General features: G+C 43.3%; 2 protein-coding genes across 5 annotated transcripts in view; one reads left to right on the top strand and one right to left on the bottom strand.

The window, feature by feature from the left end:
* Positions 1 to 24318, bottom strand: part of ctnna2 (catenin (cadherin-associated protein), alpha 2) — a 374072-nt gene that overhangs the window by 97367 nt on the left and 252387 nt on the right. The window lies entirely within an intron of this gene.
* lrrtm1 (leucine rich repeat transmembrane neuronal 1) lies at positions 9204 to 10781 on the top strand (the record flags this gene model as incomplete). Its single annotated transcript, XM_080837900.1, has 1 exon — positions 9204 to 10781. One exon carries the CDS (start codon positions 9204 to 9206, stop codon positions 10779 to 10781), a length of 1578 nt encoding a protein of 525 aa, XP_080694026.1.

The following is a 24318-nucleotide window of genomic DNA, read 5'->3' as shown; positions in this document are numbered from 1 at the left end:
TGCAGTGCAGGTGGGCCCCATCTTAACCCATTATTTTTGCTGCATCACCTTGCACACTGTACTCTGTGCAGACTTCTGTAATTAGTAGAAACCCCATCTGTTCCGAGACTTGGCCATTAATAATGCGTTGGTAGGGCTGGCAGGTCGAGGGGAAAGCAGGTCTGTGATCATAGCCGATCTGAAAACATGAGGGGGGTGGGGGGTTGGGTGGGAGTGGGATTGTGGAGGTGGGGGAATGCTGCCTCTGACAGGCCGGCTGGACGTTCCCTTTGCTGTGCTATCAAAGGTAGTGGGGAGGGCTGCTGGGCTGTGGGGTGGCCTTTGAAAGAGGCCTGGCCCCTCCCAGTGGGGTATCTGACCAGTCAGACAGGAGAACAAAGTCCCAGAGACTGACTGGGGGGCAGCACAAGGACACAGCAACCCCTGTTTGATGTGCTTGTCTGAGGCGCGTGCGATGTGCTAGCACTGCCTCAAGCACTGATCAGCAAAAGGCACACACACACACACACACACACACACACACACACACACACACACACACACACACACACACACACACACCTATACACACACACACACACACACACACACACACCTATACACACACACAAAAAATGAGAGCAAGGCTCTTACATGCAATTGTGAATGGAGTGACTACAGTACTGCTTGATAGCATCCACCAGCCTATCTTCACATGAGTGCACACACATCTTACACCTCAAAGGCTCTTAATTACACACAGATTTGACATGAGAGTGTTGAAGGCTGTGACCCAGAGGAGCGAGTCAGGAGACAGATCCCAGCAGGCTCAGACCGGTCTGAGGTGCTCTCCACACATGCACACACACACACACACACACACACACACACACACTTCATTACAGCCCAGTTCCCCTCGTTGATGACGGAGGGGAAGACAGCATGCCACTATCACACTCCCTTTCATCCTGCTCACGGATGCTAAGAGACGTGAATGCACTGCCCTCACCACTGGGTCCCTTCCTCTGCAGCGCACATTCAGGCGTGTAAAATGCACACACACACACACACACACACACACACACAAACACACACACACACACACACACACACACACACACACACACACACAAAACCACACACACTAAACTTCCTATACCAATGAGTCCACACAACCACCCCCCCCTATCCCCACCCTAACACAGAGTAGAACAATAAGTGACATCACACACCCACCCCCCTCCCTCTCCACCAAATGGGCGATTCAGTAAAGATGAAGCTTTATTGATTTTCTCATTTAAACTTCGTGCAGATGCTCATTGAAGCAGATACAGCAGCTTGGCGTCTGGGGATCTAACACACTCACGGAATTTGTTGGCCCAGATGATGTAAGGCCCTGATGCGTCACTTGTCGCCAGGCAAAAGACATGCCAACACACATTGTTTGTATCCGTCAAAGGTGCACCTGTGGACCACACATTGTGAAAGGCAGAGAGAACGGGGCTAACAACCTGAGTGATTTCCCCTATGCCTTAAATGTCCACAGGCGAAGGATGTGCCCATTTCATATTAACGTCATAACAGTACCGGTTAAGTTGACAGGATACGAAAAAATCAAGAAGCTTCTCCCAGGCTCCTCTCTGTTGCTGTCGTTGCAACTCTGGAGGAGCAAGGCAAATAGCCATCTGCTGGACATCTCCTTGAATGGCAGGCACTGACCAATCCTCGTTTATCTTACCACATCCCGTTTCTAAACCCTAACCAAGTCTTCCCCACTCCGCTTCTCCACATCCCCGTCACTAACCTCTCCCGTGCTAAATGCCTTCTCTGGTGTCTCTTATCCTGCCCACTTCAGAGGACCTCTCTCATCCGGCTAAGAAGGGGCTCGCTAAAAGGCCTCTCGTCGTTTCCTCTCCACATTAGCTCAGCGGAGCGCCAATTAGCCATCAGCTCATCCATTCAGGGAGGCTCTTCATGGTGCCATGCATCTCATGATTCATTCCGGTCTCTCTCTTTTCTGACTTTTTTTTGGGGGAATAATAGTAAGTCTTCATCTTGGACGCTGTTAATTATGAGCAGCGACTGACCTTTTCAACTCCCTCAGATAGCAAATGTCCAGAGATTGTTCTGCTAAATTATGCTAATGATAATCATAAACAGCAAATCATTATTATCGTTGTGATTCAGATGACTTTCTTGATAAATTAAAAAAGGGTTTGGTAATAAACACTGCCAAGACAACAGGGAGTGATAAAGTGTCAATCTAGTCAACCCACATGACAAATGTCAGATGAGTTTTGCCTTGACACAAAGCATCTTTGATGGTCTGTCACTCAGTGGGGCTTTTGATGGAAATGTATTTGGAAAGAATAAAAAACACTCTGCAGGACAGTTATTAATGTCAGGTTTTATTTAGATTTCACTTCATCCTGCCAACCCCTACAGATGGTTTCCACACATTAGCTTGTTTATGATGGGTGAATGGTTTCCCAGGATAAAATACTAAAACCACAACTTGAATATAAACCCAATGGGCTGACAGCGCCTCTCTGTCAGGTCTGGTACATGAGTGCCACCAATCTTACTCAAACCTGACAAAATGCAGTTGCTCCTCATTCAAAACAAGTCACCCCAAATGAATTGAGCACACCTAGTGGGGAACAAAAAAAAAGTCCATTTCACTGTCTGAATCCTTTGCTTTATACTTTAAATATGACAGTTAGGCCTGAAGCAGACTGACAACCATCAATGCCTGATACGGACCAGAAAAGAACAGAGTTCGTAGTCACCTACGCAAACCTTGAGGTGCCTCACAAACTGACTCACTTAAGAGCAGTAGCCATATGCCTAAAGAGCTGCGGAGGATGAGATAGAGTTGCTGGGAAAGATTAATCAGAATGCTACTGTTTACTGGGCAGATAGGCTGATGTAAAATGACCCCCTTCCAGCCCACCCAGCCAGTACAGTAATTACATGCCACAAAGGAGTCTGATTAGCATATAGTAAACAAGGCTTTCAAAGTGTATATGGGCCATTCTACCGAATTGGTGCAAAGTCAGGTCGGAAATATTTGGATTTTGTTTATGTTTTATTCCCAAAACTTTGTCCGTATGTATATTGTACCATATCTAAAGTACACATATCTAGCAAAAGAACAGTCAATTTTTATATTGTATTTTCAGAATGTGTTGGAACGTTTTTCCTCTTCCAAAAATTGTCACTACCGAAACATCACATTTACTATAGTAAAAAAGTATTATTATTGACCTGTTCAGATTGTGTTTTCTTCCTTTCTCTGAAGGGTATTTTTACAAATATTTCTTGAAGGTTTTTACAATGAAATCCATAAAAATGAATTATTTACCAAATTTTCAAGTTCAATTTATAGAATTCATCAAAATCTAAGTGCAATATTTCTTTGTAAAATGCAAAATACTGATCATATTGATTCCAGAGTTCTTGATTGATGACATTGAACATACATTAATCCAATCAGTATCATAACATTTTAGTTGATTACTCAATATACTTAATTTTTTACAAAACATCCTGTTTTTCGGTAGTGCTGCACTGTTTCGGTAGTGACATCCAGTGTTTCGGTAGTGACTGCACTGTTGGATGGATGTTCATTTCTCTCCCAAAATCTTCCAAAAGGTGCTCTGGGCCGCTCTTTAGTCCACACAACACATTTATTTAAAAATTATGGGATTTAACTACTTACCATTTCATTTTGTCACTACCGAAATCATCAGGTCACTACCATATGTTTCGGTAGTGACTGTTTCGGTAGTGACAATTCTAGCTAACTTTAAGCATAAATAAAGAATTCTAGCAAGCACACGGCTTGCAAACACATCTTTGAAAAGGTGAACACACATACAAACATAAGATTTTCCATGAAACCCCAAAAGGTTTACTTAATTGAAGAAAACATGCGTTTCGGTAGTGACAATTCTTAAGGTTACACGTCGATTTTCAGACTTTGGAACACATTTATATAAAAACTATGGGATTTAGCTACTAACCATTCAACCATGAGGGACAGAGATGCAGTGTCACTGCATGGTCAAAAATGCAGAGTCGTGGCTAAAACACAGGCTCAGCCAATGGACTAAAACTCTTGTGTTTCGGTAGTGACATGAAAACTAGGGACATGATTTTTTGAGTATAGTAAATTGATTTAAAAATTAAACCCACAATAAATCTAAATATTCCAAGTTCTGTTTCAACCCAATCATAAAGATCTTTGAAATTAAATCATTGAAAAAAATCTAAAAAAATTTAAAAGTGTTATTTAAAGGCATTGAAATTTAGATGTCAGGGTTGGGGACAGCTACTTCCCAATAGAAAGTACCCTATAAATGATGATTTTGTATATATTTAGCTTATCACTATCTCATGTAATGCATTGGGTTTATATAGACCATAACATTTTCTAATTAAATATCTATGCCTAAATACCTAATTGTTTTGTAAATAGTTTTTATTGTTCAGGGACTGCATATTACACGAATTCGGTAGAATGGCCCATATAAAAAGAAAGTTAGTTTGCGTTTTGGCAGAAGTTGCTTTGCTCAAGATTAGTTATCCTACTGTGCTTGACCGGGAATGGTTAACCTGAGCCATGATTTGTTAATGATTCACTTCTTCTATGTTCATCACCCAATACGGTCTCACATGGCTCAGTGGTCTGAAGTAAAAGGGTTAATGAGGAATGGACACTGTTTCCACAAGATGACTGCTATTCAATATAATTGATGTACATGCATGGATAGCACAGTAACACAAATTGAGGGCAATCTTGATGCTGCAGTCCTGGTCAAGTAAGTACCCATCTTACAGTAAACCTTGGCAAATTATACTCAGATCTACAAAACATGGGGATTAAACTGATGTTCAACTACCTATATAGATATTGACATACATACCATATCTAATCTTTTTAGAACCTTGGAAAACAGCTTTGGTAGTAGCTCTGATACTGTTTCCATGGTTTACATGGTTTTCATGTTTTTAACTTTTTAATTAATTTATTTACTGCACATTACAGACAAACACAAAAAGGAAAACCTGGATAAACAAGGGTTAAACAAATATGGGGCCCCTTCTGACAGTCGCACTGATCTATATCAGAGCCACAGCGGAGATCTATGTCTCTGGACGGCCACTGCCAGACAGGGCAGCCATTTTAAGTCTCATCAAGTCGAGTACAGAACTCGCGTCCATTATGGTGTCAAGGGCACACATTACACTGGCAAGACTACAGAAGCACGGTGTGTGTGTTCAGTAACAACCTCGCTAACGGAGCATAAATGCTGTAAGTTGTAAGATGTTTCGTAATCAGTCCCTCACCCATGAAACACTGGGAGGAGCGCAACACTGTGGTTAAAAACCTAATGTTGCAGAAAGTATTAGTGAGGCATAATAGGATATTGATTAAGCATATCCAATGTAAACAAAAAAAATCTCCTAATTAATAATGTGTGCTAGCTCATTTCATGCTTCCTGCCTTGTCTAGTTTGTGTTGATAGCATAGACACGAGGAACAGGTTACTCCCCCTGCTAGGGCAATTAAATGGATTTTATGAAGAGAGATTGTGTTTGTCACTCATCTATTCGTAGCTAGAAAGACAAAAAAGGGCCACACATATCGAGCAAAACATAAAACGTTGGTAAAACAGAAAAACTGCTTAGAGAAAGTAAGTAAACACTGAAATTGATGCAAGAGGACACTTGTCCTACAAACAATGCCTGGGTCCCACAGGGCTCAAAAACACAAATATCATCTCCTGGCGTAGATCTGCACTCAGCAAGGTCAGTGATGACTAGGCCACCCCCTGCTCTGGGCCGGAATGGGAGTGTGACAGCACAGACCCATAAAATATAACAAAAGAGCAAAAAAAGCAAAAACCCTTTGTGATTCATCTTCACAAGCTCTCTTTCTTTTACAGAGCTCCTCACTAGTTTCACAGAGGTGATTCAAGAGGATATGATTAATTAGTTTTGTCTTTTATTTCAACTTCCTTGGTTTCTTCTTGAGTCCATTTCCATTTTATGAGAATTGTTTTTTCATGGCATTACATTTTTTTTAAATGCAACTCTTGCATCATACTTTTCAGGTGCTATTACCGGACTTGCATTATAAAATCAAGCCAAAATCAGGTGCTTATATGGATTTAATCATTTATTGGAGAGCTGCTGTAAACAACATAAAGGCAAATAGTCTGAGAAAAAGGCTCTAGATCCTTCTGGGTAATCAGACAAAACATAGGCTGACTTCACCGACAAGCACATTTCCTAATTTTCTGGAAAGTTCATTATTTTCCATTTATACTGTTTATTGAACGAAGTTAATGCTTTCCTTCAGTTGCTAAGTCTGGTGGAATCAGGAGGACTGATATGACCCCAGTTATGTTCCAGGTTACTGTAAAACACAAAGATGAGTCAGTGTGATTAGTACAGTAAATCTGTGGGATGTCTTAACCTGACCTGACCCCCTCTCACACCACTGACTGGACTATACATATCCACGCTTCTCTGGGTCAAACCAGCCCAGCAAACAGAGAGTAGGCTGAGGAGTTTCACTAGCCAGCCCTGGTAATCCACACTGACAGTGTTCCTTACGCCCTGCTAACCAACCAACTCACCAATTAACCGGACAAACTCAGCAAGCATTCATTTTTTAATAGTCTTTTTTTTGTACTGTTTATGATTCATTCCTATTTCACAGAGTGCTTAGCAGACTAGGGGGCTGATGTGGAAGTTATGGAATTTGTCCACCGGGTGAAGGGAGGCTACCGCGAGCATGTTTGCTTCATGTGAGGGATCGTCACAGCTCATTGTCCTTGAAAATGAATCGGAATGAAATGACAAGCCTTTGGGAAGCGTGTCCACCGGCAGAAGGGGGAAGTCATCTCCTGAGCGGAATATTTATGTAACCCCAGCTAAGTGACAACAGCTGACATCTGCATTCAAACTGTACAGCCAGGCTTCTAACGGCCATAATAAACAAGGCCGGGCAGACTGCATTATGAGATGCAAATTCGGTGTCCAGGTTTTGTTCTGGTTTAGGCAGTGGATAAAGCTATTCAAAATAACTGGAACCAAAACAAAATATTATAAACAGGCACAGAGGCACAGGGTGGCAGTAAGCCTTAGTGCAGCATTTAGCTGTGTTACCAACAAACTGCAATGACATATGGAGCAGAATGCTGTGGCCATGCTAGTTGAGCATCCTCTCATTCTTCATGGAGCTAACAGTCTGCATAAGCTATGCTTGCAGAGCACAAATGGTGCGTTTTACATCGTGAGCTTGGCTACTACACCAGAACGCTGACATCAGTACAAAAGCTACATTTTCGTACATTCAAATAAAACTCAGCATTCACGGATAAGATCTTTTAACAGGATAAAAAGGAAGAGGGAAAAAAAGACTTGAAGAATATTGTTTGGCAAACAGAACAGTGAAATTCCCTCAAGTAAAGGGGGGGGGGGGGGGGGGGCATATGAAAACAAGGAATGCATCATCTTTAGTCGCCTATATACATATGGGAAAAGAGCACTGTAAAGCCTGGAATGAAATACATATACGGCACTCTTTCAATCATTAGATTTTAAATAATGAGGAAACTAAATTCTGCGACTGACATGGAAAGACTAAGCAGATAGATGGCTTGTTTCAATTCATCATAGCTGGCAAGGGGAGAGGAAGGGGGGGGTGAGAGAGAGATAAAGAGGGGGAGGAGGATAAAGAGGAGGAGGAGAAGGAGGAGGGGAGAGCCAGTTCTGTGCTCATTAAAACCCTGCTCAAAGCCCTGCCCCTTCTGAATATGAAAATATCCAAAAACTGAAGAGCAAAGGAGCAAGAGAGAGAGAGCAAGACACAGGGACAACCAGACTGAGAGAGAGAGATAGAGAGAGAGAGAGAGAGAGAGCGCTCGGGCTGAATTGTGAGTGGCTTACGACACTCAGTGAACAGAAGGTGCTCCTGCATGCTATGCCAGAGCACTAGCCTGCTGCACGGCACCACGCTTTCCTCTCCTCTCCTCTCCTCTTCTCTCCTCCCCGCACTACGCCCCAGCCTCGCTACTGTCTTGCCTCAGTTCTCAGCAACAGCAACCACAGCCGAGAAGAGAAGAGACCAGATCAGCGTCTGTCTGTCAGCAACAAGGCCAGGACCAGAGGGGCATCAAACCACATATTCAATCCACAAACTGAATTTGGGATACTAAAAAAGCCTTGAGATCAGTGCTAACGAACAGAAAAGGGTTTGGAGAAAAAAAGAGAGAGAAAAAGGGAGCCAAGGAGATCAAAGACCCTTGTTGAATAGATGCTCACTGAATGCATTTTTGTTCCTGAACAGCCGGTCACTGAGAATGCAATGACCCGCCTCACTGGATTAAACATCACAGGTCAGTGATCACTTCATGTGACGGACGCTAATTTGTGTCGACGCATCGGCAAAGTCTTTAGTTAAAAAGGGGGGAGGGATCAGAAATTAAAGAGTTCTGAGAGGATTTTTTTTTCTTCCTCTTCCTCCGTGTTTTTCTCCCCGCTCCTCTCCTTCTCTGCTCTCCCTCTCTCGCATGCTCTCTCTCTCTCTCCCTCCCTCTGATCATCGCAACAGTCACTGCAGAGGAACGGAGAGAGGAGGACAGCGCTCATGCACACAGCTAGGGGAACTTGCACTTCCTACCAGTTTGCTGAAAGCTACTTGGATTCCTTCTCTTTCTGGCTCTTTCACTCGAGGAGAACTAAGACATTGTAAGTCTGCCAGGATCTGCTGTCCGCTGAAAAAGGGAGGGGGGGCCAAATTTGTTCCACACTGGGGTCTTTTTTAGATTCGTACATAATTAGTGTCGGCACAAAGGAAGGCGCTGAATAGAGGTTGTCAGCCTCTGGAATAAGGGTGAGTAGGAATCCTTTTATATGAGATTGTTTCCTGAAGAATACTTTTTTACCCCCTCTCCTTGCCTCCTCTTCCCTCGCGTCTAACATGAGCAAAGTGACTTGTCCTCTATCTTTCTTAATTCTTATCGTTCCGAGGGGGCAGGATTACTCCTTTCTGTAAAGCACCATCAGTCACACCAAAAAATCTGTCAAAAATAGGGGGCAAAAAGGAGAGAGCGTTCTTGCCTGGAGAGCTCACAAATCATGATGTGCAAAATGATACAAATCTGAGACATTTTCAATGGACTTTGTCTGCGCTATATCACAGGATATTCATGCTAATGGATTTCCTTCTAATTGGGCTGTACCTAAAGTGGCCGTTGAGGAAGCCCGCAGGGTTGCTACTCTGCTCACTGGGCATTTTTCTGAAAATGGTTCCCTTGGTGGAGGGGTCTTGTCCGCAGCTGTGTCGCTGCGACAACAAACTCCTCTACTGTGAGGGGCTTAACCTAACTGAAATCCCCCGCAACCTGAGCAGCGCTGTCGGTTTGTCCCTGCGGGAGAACAACATCTCTGAGCTGCGGGAGACAAACTTTGTTGGCCTGTCGCAGCTCACCTGGCTCTACCTGGATCATAACAGCATCCAGCTGGTGGAGGAGAACGCCTTTGAACGGCTGCGTCGCATAAAGGAGCTGGACCTGAGCACCAACCGGATTGAGAGTCTGGCAAATGGCACATTCAAACCGATGCCCAACCTGCGCATCCTGGATTTATCCTACAACAGACTACAGGAACTGGAGCCAGACCTTTTCCATGGCCTTAGGAAGCTAACCAATTTGCATTTGCGCTACAACGCCCTCAAGTTTGTTCCTGTGAGGATCTTCCAGGACTGCAGGAGCATGCAGTTCTTGGATCTGGGCTACAACCAGCTGCAGAGCCTGGCGCGCAACTCATTTGCTGGGCTGTTCAAACTGACTGAACTGCATCTGGAGCACAATGAGCTGGTGAAAGTCAACCTGGCCCACTTTCCTCGTCTCATCTCACTGCGCACACTCTACATGCGCAACAACAAGGCCACCATTGTGGTCAACACTCTTGACTGGACCTGGCACTTCTTGGAGAAGATCGATTTCGCTGCCAATGAGATTGAGTACATCGAGCCACATGTGTTCGAGAGCGCTCCCAACCTGAAAACACTCATGCTGGACACTAACAAGCTCACCTACTTGGACCAGCGGATTCTGGACTCGTTGAATTCGCTGGACAGTATTTCGCTCTCCAAGAATGAATGGGAGTGCAGCCGCAACGTCTGCGCCCTGGCCTCCTGGCTCAGCAACTTCCGGGGTCAGCGTGACAATGCCTTGCTCTGCTCCAGCCCAGACATTGCACAGGGTGAGGACATCCTGGACGCCGTCTACGCGTTTCAGCTCTGCGAGGATGGTGGCGACAGCACCACCCAGACCTACACCGCCAGCCGCGACCGTTCCGGACCAGGCTACATCTATGAAGGCCCGACCCACAGCACGTACAACCTCCGGGAGACCGAGGGCGGAGGGGTAGTGACTGGCTCCTTCACCGTGACACCGCCTGGAGAAGATCTGGACAGCACCATGCAGATCCAGAAGGTGGTCACAGGCACCATGGCGCTGATCTTCTCCTTCCTCATTGTGGTGCTCATGCTCTACGTGTCCTGGAAGTGCTTTCCGGCTGGCGTGCGGCAGCTCCGCCAGTGCTTCACCAGCCAGCGCCGCAAGCAGAAACAGAAGCAGACCATGCAGCAGATGGCCACCATGTCCACACCGGAGTACTACGTCGACTACAAGCCCAACCACATTGAGGGGGCCCTGGTCATCATCAACGAGTATGGCACCTGCACCTGCCAGCAACAGCCCGCACGGGAGTGCGAGGTGTGAGGCCACCTTCACTGCTGATTGGCACTAGAGGCTGTGGTTTCTCTTTCCCCGCCGAGGGAAGAGTTTCATTGGATTGATGTAGCTTGGACACATAACTGCACCATGCTGCTCTTGGCTGGAACAAAAGGACTGATGGATTGATATTGATGGATGGATGGATTGTAGAGGAGAATGGGGGAGGGGTTGAGGTGGAGGTTGAATGTGGCAGCTCCTTGAGACTAAAAGATGGTGGATTTTACTGCTGACTTGTGATGAGTCTCCTGAAGGACATGACTATGGGACCTGTTGACTTGACGCAACAAAGCTTTGAGGAATTATGCCGTGGTTCACTTGGAGAGGATATTTCAGCTTTAATGTGTCTTTCTAATTCAGGATATTACAAAAGAGAAAATCTGATTCTGTAAAAAAAAAAGTAACTGGGGACATCCAGAAAAAAAACACTGTTTTTATTGTGTTAATAACAAGGAAAGTGGGAAAAAGAATAAAAAAAATATTAAAGTGAGGAGATTTAAAAGATAAAAAAAGAACAAAAATACTGACTGTATAAAATATGTCATAAAAGCAGAAATGCAAGAGTGGGGAAAATGCAAGAGGCTATCCTATTTCTTTTGTAAACTTAAAAAAAATGATGATGTTTAAATAAATGAATTGCTATTCACCATAAAGCTGTCTGCAGAGGCATTTGGGTTGCAGTGGTGGTTAGGATCTAAGGATGTTATGTCTGCCAGGTCTCCGCAGTAGCCTGCTAGTAAACGAACATGGGGCAGAGTGACGGCATGACGTCATATGAAAACGGCGAGTCTAAATCTGAATTTGAGATCTCACTTTCTTTCTACCTTACTATATACATATTTTTTGTGAGGAATAATCATTGTGCTGGCTTGCCCTTTTGCTGTTGTGGTTTGCATTTAAATTTTCCTCTCATTTATGAACAGATAAGGGAAAACAAACTGTGAAAATAGAACACGATGCACTCTGATGGCACCTCACATCAGTTCATTTGAAAATCTTGTGTGCCATCCAAATAAACTAAAATAAGGATATGAGCCCTCAGGCCATGCCTTGACTGTTTTTTAAGACCGAGATATTGTGTGAAGAGCTCTTTGGGCAGAGTGAGAACAGTCAAGAGGGAAAGGAATATTTAGCCTTAAACTTTAAAATCAAAATGAATTTGAAATTGCAAGGATTAAGAATTTATATGCCTTCTCAAAGCAACTGCTGCGGAAGTGGGGAGGAAAATCCAGATGCTAAATCACATTTCAATGTAATTATGGAATATATTCTTTAAAATACAAGCATATTTTTCTGTATTGTTTCCTGCTCTGGTTGTTCATTGTGTGGCTCGCTGTGTGCACAGATGGTGTTTTTAGTTTCATTTGACATGTGTTTGAAAACAGGGGGGGGGGGGTACATGGATGGAGATGAGGTGAGAGGAGGAGAGAAGTGAGGAGAGGAAAGGAGAGGAGAAGAAAAGAGACAAAAGGGAAGGGAAGGAAAGAAGAGGCAAGGAGATGAGCTCACAGTAGCAGCCAGCAGTGAAAGCAGCATCAGTGGTGAGGCAGCGTTGGAAGGTGCAGGGTGCTCTCTAGTGTCCTAACACCAGCATCAGAGAGGCCAGGAGAGGCTGGCAGAGCTGAAGGAGCTGAAGGGGCTGTAGCAGCATCCACAGAGCCCACAGTCTCAGCAGTGTGGCAGTGACTGAACAGTCCTGCTTCGGCTGGAGCAGGAGCTGCACCTATGCTGCTGCACAATCTGCAGTAGGAGGGTTGCAGTGCGTCAAACCATATGGCCTGCTGAGTAGAGGGTCAAGCTCTGGATAACTAGCAGAAGTATGAAGGCGAATTTGGTTTTGCATTTGTTTTTCACTTTGGATGACAGTGTACATATGGGACCTGTGTATGTGTGTGTGTATGTGTGTGTGTGTGTGTGTGTGTGTGTGTGTGTGTGTGTGTGTGTGTGTGTGTGTGTGTGTGTGTGTGTGTGTGTGTGTGTGTGTGTGTGTGTGTGTGTGTGTGTGTGTGTGTGTGCAAGAGAAAGTGAGAACAGGTTGCCAGATTAAGTGAGTATATGAAATATTTTGAAGAAACTATTTACTTTTGTACACAGACAAGAAAACTAAGCATTCTGCGATCAACTGTTTGCATGTCCTTAAGAGTTGACAGAGGACTGTTTGAGGGCATTTCAACAGTTATTTACCTGCTAAACACAAAACATCCAAAGCAAATGAATAAAAGCCTATCATTGCAGACTTGTACAGTATACTCTGATATGTTTGCCTCCCTGATGCACCACTGGTATAAAATACAGGTTTAGCAGATCATGTCACATGACCTGGTTCATGACCTCTTATATGACTACCATATGTTACTTGACAGGAAAAAAAAACTTCAAATGTATGTGGATGTCTATTCTTTTCCTTCTGCAAAACAACATATACCAAAACACCAACATCCTTTTAGGTTACAACAAAAAAGCTACAGAACTGTTCTTATGCATGATCTCTTTTCCAATGAGGCTGTCTGCGTTGTGAAACAAACAGTCTGTATGAATAATATGCATACATGGCATCAGTGAACGCAACAGCTACAAATAGCACAGAGACATGGAGCGGCAATCTCATTTGCCTATTTCTCCCAAGCCTCCCCTCTGCAACAATGATTGAATTTTCTTTCAAGATAGCCCCTCCGAGCATGGAGCTATGCGGTCTATATATAGGCGTGCTGGTTTGTGTGCATAAATATTACATGATGCTCTACACAGAGGCACCGTTGGCAGCTCCACAGATTTTGAAGACGGTCGATGGAGAGAAGTGGGGAGCAAGGTGTTAGAGCCATTGTCCCACTGTGATACTTATTTAATTCTCTATCTCTCTCTCTTTCTTTCTCTCTCTCTCTCTGCATGTCCTCATACTGTACATCCCCATACTAGTTGGTTATTCAAGGAGGACGTTATTGTCCCAGCAGTGTTTATTATTTGCACAATTATCTCAGATTATTAATGTCATGATTGATGAAGCAGGAGTGAAATCAATAGAGGCAGCCATTACATCAGCTGCGCCAATTAGACATTAATTTGCCTCTTTTACATTTTTAAGATGTGTACCAACTTGAGGAAAGAAAATGGCTGGTTTATTTATAGGTATCTTTTATTGATGTGTTGGCTAATTAGAGGCAAGCGGAGCAGGTTGGCCTTGTTCCCTATATGGGGCTTGAAGCTGGGTCGCAAACTGCTTCCCTTATTCTTTTGATGTACTGTATGTTAGTGTGGTGTTGTGTGTGTGTGTGTGTGTTTGTGTGTGTGTGTGTATGTGTGTGTGTGTGTGTGTGTGTGTGTGTGTGTGTGTGTGTGTGTGTGTGTGTGTATGTGTGTATGTAGCATGTCTGGCACCACTGTCCATGTATTGTGAGTGGGAGTGACAGACTGAGTATAAGCATGCCTGTCCTAGGCCAGAGTGAGGGTGCTACATTTAGACACATATTGAGATGTTCACAGTCTGACGGACACTTATACAGATACAGCCAGCTCCAAGGCCTGTGGTAGTCCGTACACTTCAATTCAACAAGGCCAGAGCTCTCAACCTCTATCTGCTATGAATCACTTGGGCACAAAGTTGTGGCACTGTGGACAGCTGAAGACACTTCAATGACTCTGCTCCTGCAGTAGAGCCCAGAGCACTCACAACAGGTTCCTATAACTAATTCATACCGCCATAGAGAGCAAGGGCCTTACGCTCTCCTGCATGCAGCACAGCGCTAAGGTGCTACAATGGTTTCCCCCGAGACAAAAATGGCTTAAATCTGTCATGACAAGAGCTCTGTTCGACACTAACACACATGACACCCAGATTCAAATTGATTTACAAGTGTCATAAACATGGCCTATAATACTACCCTGTCACTGCAGTGTGAATGCACTCTTGCTGGTCCAACTGTAAAGGAAACAGCTTTGTAATGGTTGTATTTTAAATCAATGAAAAATCTTTTTTTTTCCTATTGCATTTTTAGTATCATGGGTATTTTTTTTTACATAAGCTGTTTTCCACAATCTATCCAAAGGGCTACTGGACAATTCCACATGTACCTTTCAACCGACACTGCTAAGCATCTGCGTATCTCAGGTTTCATTAAACATACATGCACTTGAGTGTATATTAGCATTTATACGATGTGCATTATACAGCTGCACACACAGTTAACAGTGCATAATAAGTGCACTTACAATAGTGGCCTCCCATTGTGATATGGCTTACATGCACAGCCCGACTATATCATGAGTATGGTGGACTGTCGAACACAGCCGTGTGCAGTCTCATGTAGATACAGCTTCAACGCTCTCATCTAAACAAAGCAGACGTGGCCAGGGAAGCACCTCTTCATTTCCAGCATTCACCTCTGCCTCTTTGTTCAGAAATCCGCTGCGCCTGCAGTGCCACGGAGACCCCTCGGTGAGCGGAGTGGAGGCCGCTGTGACACCGCGGACCCTTTCCATTAAGATTCTTCGGGCTGTGCTCTGTGCTTAACAAATTAATTAACCTTGGCTCTTTTGAGTGATATTGATTAGTTGCTCTAGTGCCGTTCACCGCACCCCGCCTTGTATAATAAAGCTGAAGAAGTACACCCACTCATAATCAGATTTTCGGCTGAATCAAAGGCAGCAGGCCTCCAGGGTCTGCTAAAATGAGTAGGTACCATCCATGAGTGTGTGTGAGTGTGTGTGTGTGTGTGACTGTGTGCGTAGGGACAGGGTAGGTGTGCATGATCAATTTTCTTATTGCCACTAGCGGATTATCCGTCTCATGCTCAACAGTCTGCGCAGTATGGTGCACGCTTACACACACGTTCTCTTTAAAGCAAGCCAGCATGTCCATATTTGGAACATATAGCTTCGCATGACTCCATGACCACACACACACACACACACACCTACACACACACACACACACACACACACACACACACACACACACACACACACACACATATCCGTACATTTTTGCATGCATATTACTCATACTGCACTGTGCATGGATAAACATTCTTTCACAGGGCTTCTTCCTATTCTCTCATGCAGTCAGTCGTTCACCCACACACTCATTTACATTTCCCTCCACTATGGTGGCGGTGATTAAACACCATAAAGGGTGTAGAGGAGACAGCGCCACAGACAAACATTATGAACAAAGACATGCAGTGCTGAAAGGATGTTGATGATTCTATAAGCTTTTTGTCTTGAGCTACACATTTAATACAAATTAAGGATATGGTAATTTAATGAACACGATTTAATGGACCATTTATTGATGTGTGCTATATGATTAAAGGTATGTGAACCTTACAATAATGGATAAGTCTGTAATAAAAGCTGGCCTGTAATAATAGCTCTAGAGGCCTGCCACCTGTAATACATACTGTTCTGCTACTTCTTTCACCGCCATTGTTGCACGGTTACTATTACTAGGTCCTACATGTACTGTGTCACTACATCAGCAGGGTTTCACAGAGGGTTGTCTCAGCAACAACTAAAACAACAACAAATTGGTAGAAACTGGTTGCCTATATATTTTAGGCTACTCAAAAATCTGTAGTCTGTGGTCTGTAACAATATGTTTATCTCCCTAAATGATTACAAAGTTTAGCTATCTAGTTCATTCACAACTGTATTCCACTGTCAGATGAATGTAGTTAGTAATGTTTTGGCAAAGCAGCCGTGAGTTTTGTGTGAAATAAAAGCTGGTCCCTTACATTGGAAGTCCTTAAAACAAATAAAATGTGACATTTGACAATATACTGCACCTCTGTATCTAAACAGTTCTGCCATCTGAGAAATCCCGTATTTAAAGACATGGATAAATGATCAAGAAGGAATATGAAGGCAACAGGTAGACACCCTCAGGCTTTCCCTGTTGGAAATGAATGTTTGTGTGTGAGTATGTGTGTGAGTATGTGTGTGTGTGTGTGTGTGTGTGAGTGTGTGTGAGTGTGTGTGTGTGTGTGGTGTGTGTGTGTGTGTGTGTGTGTGTGTGTGTGTGTGTGTGTGTGTGTGTGTGTGTGTGTGTGTGTGTGAGAGAGAGAGATATATACATATAAAGAGAGAGATGGAGAGAGAGAAAGAGAGAGACAGAGACAGACAGACACATAGTATGTGTGTTAGCATGAGAGGAGCTGTGTAGGCCTGTGTTTGAAAACAGCAGGAGACAGAGGGGAGGTGAAGGGGAGGCACACACACACAGACACACCCACAGCAGATGAACACACACACACACAGACACAACCGCAGCAGATGAACACAGGTACACACACACCCCCACAGCAGATGAATTCCTCCGCATTGCTTTGCAGCGCATCTACGTCAGTGCAAACACAGCAGACTGGAAGAAGGCACACCATTGAAGGAGATCAATATAACCATTTCCCTCTGTGACACACCGATACAGGTACAGATGCAGAAATGCACACACACACACTCAGACACACACATACAGACAGGCAGTATGTGTCAAGGTTGTTCTTATGCAGGTATAGAATATACATTCTAAAAAAGACTCCCATGGCTTTTGGTTCCACTGATTTTTTTTGTGCTTTTAGACTGAATGTGCTAATATCACAGTTGAGTGCTCCAGAGCTTTTACACACATACCACCTGTGATAGAAGGGGCAGGATGCACTTTCAACACCTTTGCCTCTGCCTGGAATCCTTAAAGGATGCCATTAAGCAAGCAATAATTCTAGCATGAGTTCCTAAGGTAACATGGAGACCTAGAATACAGTTTGAAGGGAGAACTAAAAGCTGCACTCTGTGCATCTGGTTTATAGTATGGGCAACATAGGTAATGGTCTGAGGCTCCAGTGTGTAAGAGGTAGCAGGGAGAATGTGAAAACAAGCCACTTGGCTCTTGTGGGTGCTCACTGAGTCAATTTCATTGTATATCAGAAGCACCGCCAGAAAAAACACAGGCAGGTTGCCCCACACTTGTTCAAAGAGAATTTGCGTGTATATCTAACATTTCCATCTTTGTCAGTCAGCCCCAGCAGTCTCTTTAGAAATGGTGCCTGTGGCTCTCCCTGCGGCTTGTGTGGCTACCATGATATAAAGGCAGACAAGTGGAGCGTTACCTCATTTCTCATACTCTGATTTGACATTTCACAATGAGGAGCGCGTCAGTGTGTCATCATACAAATTGCAGACACCTTGATTGTTTTAATACGTTATTGTAGTTGGGGATATAGGTCGGGATATTCAGTGTGCGTTCACATAGCGAGTTCTGTGTGACATCAAATTACATTAAATACTAACCAATACAATCATCCAATCTGATGAGCATCAAGCCTGCCGGACATGACAATCTCCTCCCACACTACCAGGTAAAAACTCTGTACACCACTGTATCAGTGCACATTAGCACATTAAATGTAAATTGCCTAATGTTAGCAGGTGGGGAACAAAACCCATAGCATGATACAATATCTCAAAATAAGCTATTAACAAACACAACCACCCCTCCTGTTTACATGAAATGTATACAAAATCTGTGGAAACCCACCAAAATGCCAGTCAGCTTATAGACAGGGAGAAATATCATATCTAAGTAAGACAAACACCTGTGTTTCTGCTCAGTACACACTGTGGGGGTTGCATCCTGATTGTCCAGACACTCATCACCAAGGCTGATAATATAGAGAGGTATGCCAGGGCTCTACTTAAAACGATACAAATAAACCTAGCAATCTCACGTCCCAGTGGTGGGAAGACACAAATAGATGGTTGAATACACTGCACGTCATAGCATAAATGGAAATTGATTTTCTTTTCAGACCTTTTATATTTGTGCCATACATGCCATGGTAAATATCGGACTGCAGCCTGCACTGGTGCAGAAAACATCTACTGTTAGGCAGCTACCAGAACCACAGCGGTGGTCCGGCATGAGTCACTGTCACACATTGCAAGAGGCAGAGAGGAACAGCTTGTATAGACAATCAAAAAGCCCACTTAGTCCACCGCTACACAATGTTAAACACACCCTATAAACTATGGCCAGAAGAGCTTTGCTTCTCACAAGAAGCAAACAAGTCCTCGAATCCAATGAGGGCTGGGCTAAAGAGAGGCTTATTTAGTTACTGTCAATGCAGATGGGCGTTAGCCCATACAAAATGGACTGCATTCATCATTCACTGCTTATCAGATGACTGTCAGGAGGGATAAAGACACTCGCTCAATTTCCACACTGGGCTTGCTCCCCTTCGATTTCTAGAGGGGGAAATGATTGGGATCTTTTCCAGTGGCCGGCAAGTCTAACGAGACTGCCCTATTCTCCCCCTGTCACTCCCCATCAGGGCTGAGGCCTGGGCTTACTGGTAGTAGCCAAGGCAGGGAGAGCTGGTGGGCAACTCAATAAAAGGCCCCTCGCGCAGACAGGGATCTGGCTGACCCGCCAGCTTTATGAGGCCACGCTCATATCAGTTAAACAACATATTGAGTTTTCCACCACCAGGAAATCACACTTGAAAGGGGACAAGAACGACAAAAAAGAGAACCAAAAACACGCAAGACTTACCTGATTTCAGAAGAGGAAGGTGGGGAGATTGCATCCATCATGAGAGGAGAGCAAAAACACAGAGAGAGAGAGAGACAAAGAGAGAGAGGGGAAAACACATTAGAACACACATTTGCCGTTTCATATTTCACACAGTTGGACTAGACATCAGCACAATCCAGTCAGGGGATGTGCCTGTGCTTGGAGACTGGGAGCGAGGAGAGGGGCGGTGAAGTGGCCAGCAGAGGAGAGTCCCCTGTGCAGGTATGAGGGCTTGTGCAGGGGGCAGGGGAACGAGGAGAGAGAATATCGCAGACATGAGAGGAGTGCTGTGTAGGAGGCTTGTGTGTGCCGGTTAAGCAGATGGCCTGTTTCATGCATAACCCTGACGATCCACACAGAAAAGAGGCCATATGTGTCTGAGATAAAGACATATGAAACTGCAAAGGAACACAACTATAAAGGGATACACACTAAGAAACAGAGGAAAGAGAGAGAGAGAGAGAGAGAGAGAGAGAGAGAGAGAGAGAGAGAGAGAGAGAGAGAGAGAGAGAGAGAGAGAGAGAGAGAGAGAGAGAGAGAGGGGTTAGGGTTTTATTGCTTGGTTTGCAGAGAGACATAAGTAAGGTTTGTGTTCTTTTCATTTCATTGAATTCTGAACAGTCTTTGCCATTTACAAAATGGCCACAATAGACAGGAAAAAGCTGAAATACATCACTTAGCTATTTTGTGCGTTTGTGCATGTGCCGTGTGTGCGTATGTGAGTGTGTGTATGTGTGTGTGTGTGTGTGTGTGTGTGTGTGTGTGTGTGTGTTTTGTCTTTTTTGGACAGCTGCAAGTCCTGCATAGTTGCCGGGGCTCTTGACAGAGTGAGATGGAGGAGCGTGCCAGTGTGTGTCCTCTGTAAGTGGCCTGATTACATTCACTGCATTCTGCAGAGATTTATGAATACATGCTCTGCCAGAGGAGGGCAGCTCCCACTGCAGAAGAATGGGAGTCAAAAGATCTTTATTTTTCTCTCAAAATTCTTGCCCTCCTCTTCAAACAAACAAAACAGAGATAAACACACATGCATAGGGCCCTAGAGATCTATGGTTACTCATATCAAGATCTGCCAGTTGCTGTTTCACAGTACTAGCATTGCATGGCATGCCAGTGCAAAGGCAGTGCACGTGCATTGTCCCATGGTTCCCCCTGGGGAGGATTTGGGACCTCCCCATAAAGAACTTCAGTTTACCCACAGCACTGTAATCATCTTGACATAAGCCAAGTCACTGTGGCTTTACACTGAGAATAGAGTTCTTCATACATTCAATTTTCTTAGGGCAGATAACATTCCCTCTCCAGAACAAACCTTTCCTTAACCTTTTCAGGAGAAATGACATGTTTACTTCAAGATACAAAGATCTACTGGTGACCTAATGCTCAGCTGAAATGCTTCCGTCACTGAGGATTACAGTCTTGGTGCTTTACATGGTGCCAAACGGTAGAGTGAACAGGAAGGACTGCTGGCCGTTTACTGAGAAAACATGTGGAGAGAACTTGTAGAAATTTTGGTAGCAGAGGCAAGCACAATCAACTCCAAAAAACAGGCCATATCATAACGTCTAAGCACAATACTTGTAGAATCAAACTAATTTCTTAGAATCACATTACTGAATTAGCAACCTCAGTTACATCATTGTAAGATCGAATCCCCGTCAGTTCACACCCCTAATATACTCTTATGTTTGGCCCAGGGATTTTTCATTAAAATGATGCAAGCTTCAAACATGAAGACTAACACAGTAAGCTCAGGTAAGCCTCATTTGGGCAAAGCCCTTCTCTCTCCTGCTCCAAAAAGCCTACATGCAGCATGGAAGGGGAAATTGGTCACTGAGCCATGAGACTCCATTCTCATACACGGTCTATGCAGAGTGAGGGCTCAAAACTAATCTGTCAAGGAAATAGACTGTGAGAAGAAGCATAGGCAGGGCTTAATGACTCTAAACAACACTACACCAGACACACACGTTTTCAACCAGAGTCGAGAGCCTTCTTTCTGTCTAATGCTTTGTGTTATGTGTTATGTTAAATGCTATGTTGTGGTTATATGTTGTGTGGTGTTTTATTCAATCTATTTAGTAACATTGCATGAGATTATATTTATGTATTCATTATGTATAAAAAAAAAAGTATTGAAATAATCTGTCACTCCAGCAGAGATGCTTTTATTTGTGTATCCATATATGTATAGATAAAAAAATAAAATATGTGGGGGTTTGTATGAGCTGCTCTGACTAAAACCCTGGCTGGGGCATGTGGGTTACGGAGGAAGGAGAGGGGAATTCAGCGCCGCTTGACCCCCCTCGCTCGACATTTAGAGACATCAGAGCATGACACTGATCATGACGAATGGTCCCACAGTATACACAAAGGCGCCACACTTAACAGTGGAGAGCCTGCAGAGAGCCACTGAGCTGAAGGAGGTGTGGCCGGGTCCTCATTTCCATTTCAGCTAAATGCATCTCTCCAACTGCATTCTGTATGTGTGTGTGTGTGTGTGTGTGTGTGTGTGTGTGTGTGTGTGTGTGTGTGTGTGTGTGTGTGTGTGTGTGTGTGTGTGTGTGTGTGTGTGTGTGTGTGTGTGTGTGTGTGTGTGTGTGTGTGTGTGTGTGTGTGTGTGTGTGTGTGTGTGTGTGTGTGTGTGTGTGTGTGTGTGTGTGTGTGTGTGTGTGTGTACCGTGCATGCAATGACTTCAGATTATACCTCAACCCCATTCTCTCCCTTTCCTTCTTTTTGTGTGTGCTTGTGTATGTAGAGTTGTGTCATAACATACACATATGTGTTTGTGCCTTCGGCTGTGTGTGCGTCTGTGAGTGGCAGGGGGGTAAGTGTGGTGTTCAGGCAAACCTACTGCATTGATTTATTCTAATCAATGCAGCTTTCATTCATTTTGTCCTTGATACCTGATTTGAAATTATGAATATGATGTGCGTGCTTGTGTGTGTGTGTGTGTGTGTGTGTGTGTGTGTGTGTGTGTGTGTGTGTGTGTGTGTGTGTGTGTGTGTGTGTGTGTGTGTGTGTGTGTGTGTTAGGGCTGTCAACGAATATTCTAAATTCGAATCTATGGGCCATTCTACCCAATTGGTGCAAAGTCAGGTCGGAAATATTTTGATTTGTTTTATTCCCAAAACTTTGTCCGTATGTATATTGTACCATATCTAAAGTACACTTATCTAGTAAAAGAACAGTCAATTTTTATATTGTATTTTCAGAATGTGTTGGAATGTTTTTCCTCTTCCAAAAATTGTCACTACCGAAACATCACATTTACTATAGTAAAAAAGTATTATTATTGACCTGTTCAGATTGTGTTTCCTTCCCTTCTCTGAAGAGTATTTTTACAAATATTTCTTGAAGGTTTTCACAATGAAATCCATAAAAATGAATTTTTTACCAAATTTTCAAGTTCAATTTATACAATTCATCAAAATCTAAGTGCAATATTTCTTTGTAAAATGCAAAATACTGATCATATTGATTCCAGAGTTGTTCATTGATGAGATTGAACATACATTAATCCAATCAGTATCATAACATTTTAGTTGATTACTCAATATACTTAATTTTTTACAAAACATCCTGTGTTTCGGTAGTGCTGCACTGTTTCGGTAGTGACATCCAGTGTTTCGGTAGTGACTGCACTGTTGGATGGATGTTCATTTCTCTCCCAAAATCTTCCAAAAGGTGCTCTGGGCCGCCCTTTAGTCCACACAACACATTTATTTAAAAATGATGGGATTGAACTACTTACCATTTCATTTTGTCACTACTGAAATCATCAGGTCACTACCATATGTTTCGGTAGTGACTGTTTCGGTAGTGACTGTTTCGGTAGTGACAATTCTAGCTAACTTTAAGCATAAATAAAGAATTCTAACAAGCACACGACATGCAAACACATCTTTGAAGAGGTGAACACACATACAAACATAAGATTTTCCATGAAACCCCAAAAGGTTTACTTAATTGAAGAAAACATGGTTTCGGTAGTGACAATTCTTAAGGTTACACGTTGATTTTCAGACTTTGGAACACATTTATATAAAAACTATGGGATTTAGCTACTTACCATTCAACCATGAGGGTCAGAGATGCAGTGTCACTGCATGGTCAAAAATGCAGAGTCGTGGCTAAAACACAGGCTCAGCCAATGGACTAAAACTCTTGTGTTTCGGTAGTGACATGAAAACTAGGGACATGATTTTTTGAGTATAGAAAATTGATTTAAAAATTAAACCCACAATAAATCTAAATATTCCAAGTTCTGTTTCAACCCAATCATAAAGATCTTTGAAATTCAATCATTGAAAAAAATCTAAAAAAATTAAAAAGTGTTATTTAAAGGCATTGAAATTTAGATGTCAGGGTTGGGGACAGCTACTTCCCAATAGAAAGTACCCTATAAATGATGATTTTGTATATATTTAGCTTATCACTATCTCATGTAATGCATTGGGTTTATATAGACCATAACATTTTCTAATTAAATATCTATGCCTAAATACCTAATTGTTTTGTAAATAGTTTTTATTGTTGAGGGACTGCATATTACACGAATTCGGTAGAATGGCCCATATATTCAAATAGTTTTTAAAACTGAATTTCGAATGTGAAAATTAATATTCGAATGGGTCCGTGGATCTTCTGGCCAATCGATTCGTTTTAAAACCAGGAAATGGAAAACGGATAACGAGCCGTCTCCCGTCTCCCATCTCGGAGTCGGAAAATGGGAAACGAGGAACGAACCTATTTCCCATTTCCCATTTATCTTCCAAACGGGGAACGGGTCGTTTTCTGTGGTTCGTGTGCGTGGTTATGAATGGAAATTCGGGTAAATAAAAACAGGGGCAATTTTCCATCACTGATTTTGCATTAATATGACCCGGAACTTGATGTCTTTTGTCAGTGTCTGTTAATCATGGCTACCGTTGATGAAGTTGTGAGCAACAAGTGTCCGA

This window comes from Sprattus sprattus, assembly GCF_963457725.1.
Source record: "Sprattus sprattus genome assembly, chromosome: 4".
NCBI classification, from domain to species: Eukaryota; Metazoa; Chordata; class Actinopteri; order Clupeiformes; family Clupeidae; genus Sprattus; species Sprattus sprattus.
Note: the sequence above shows the minus strand (reverse complement) of the source record. Positions and strands in the feature narration are given on the sequence as shown.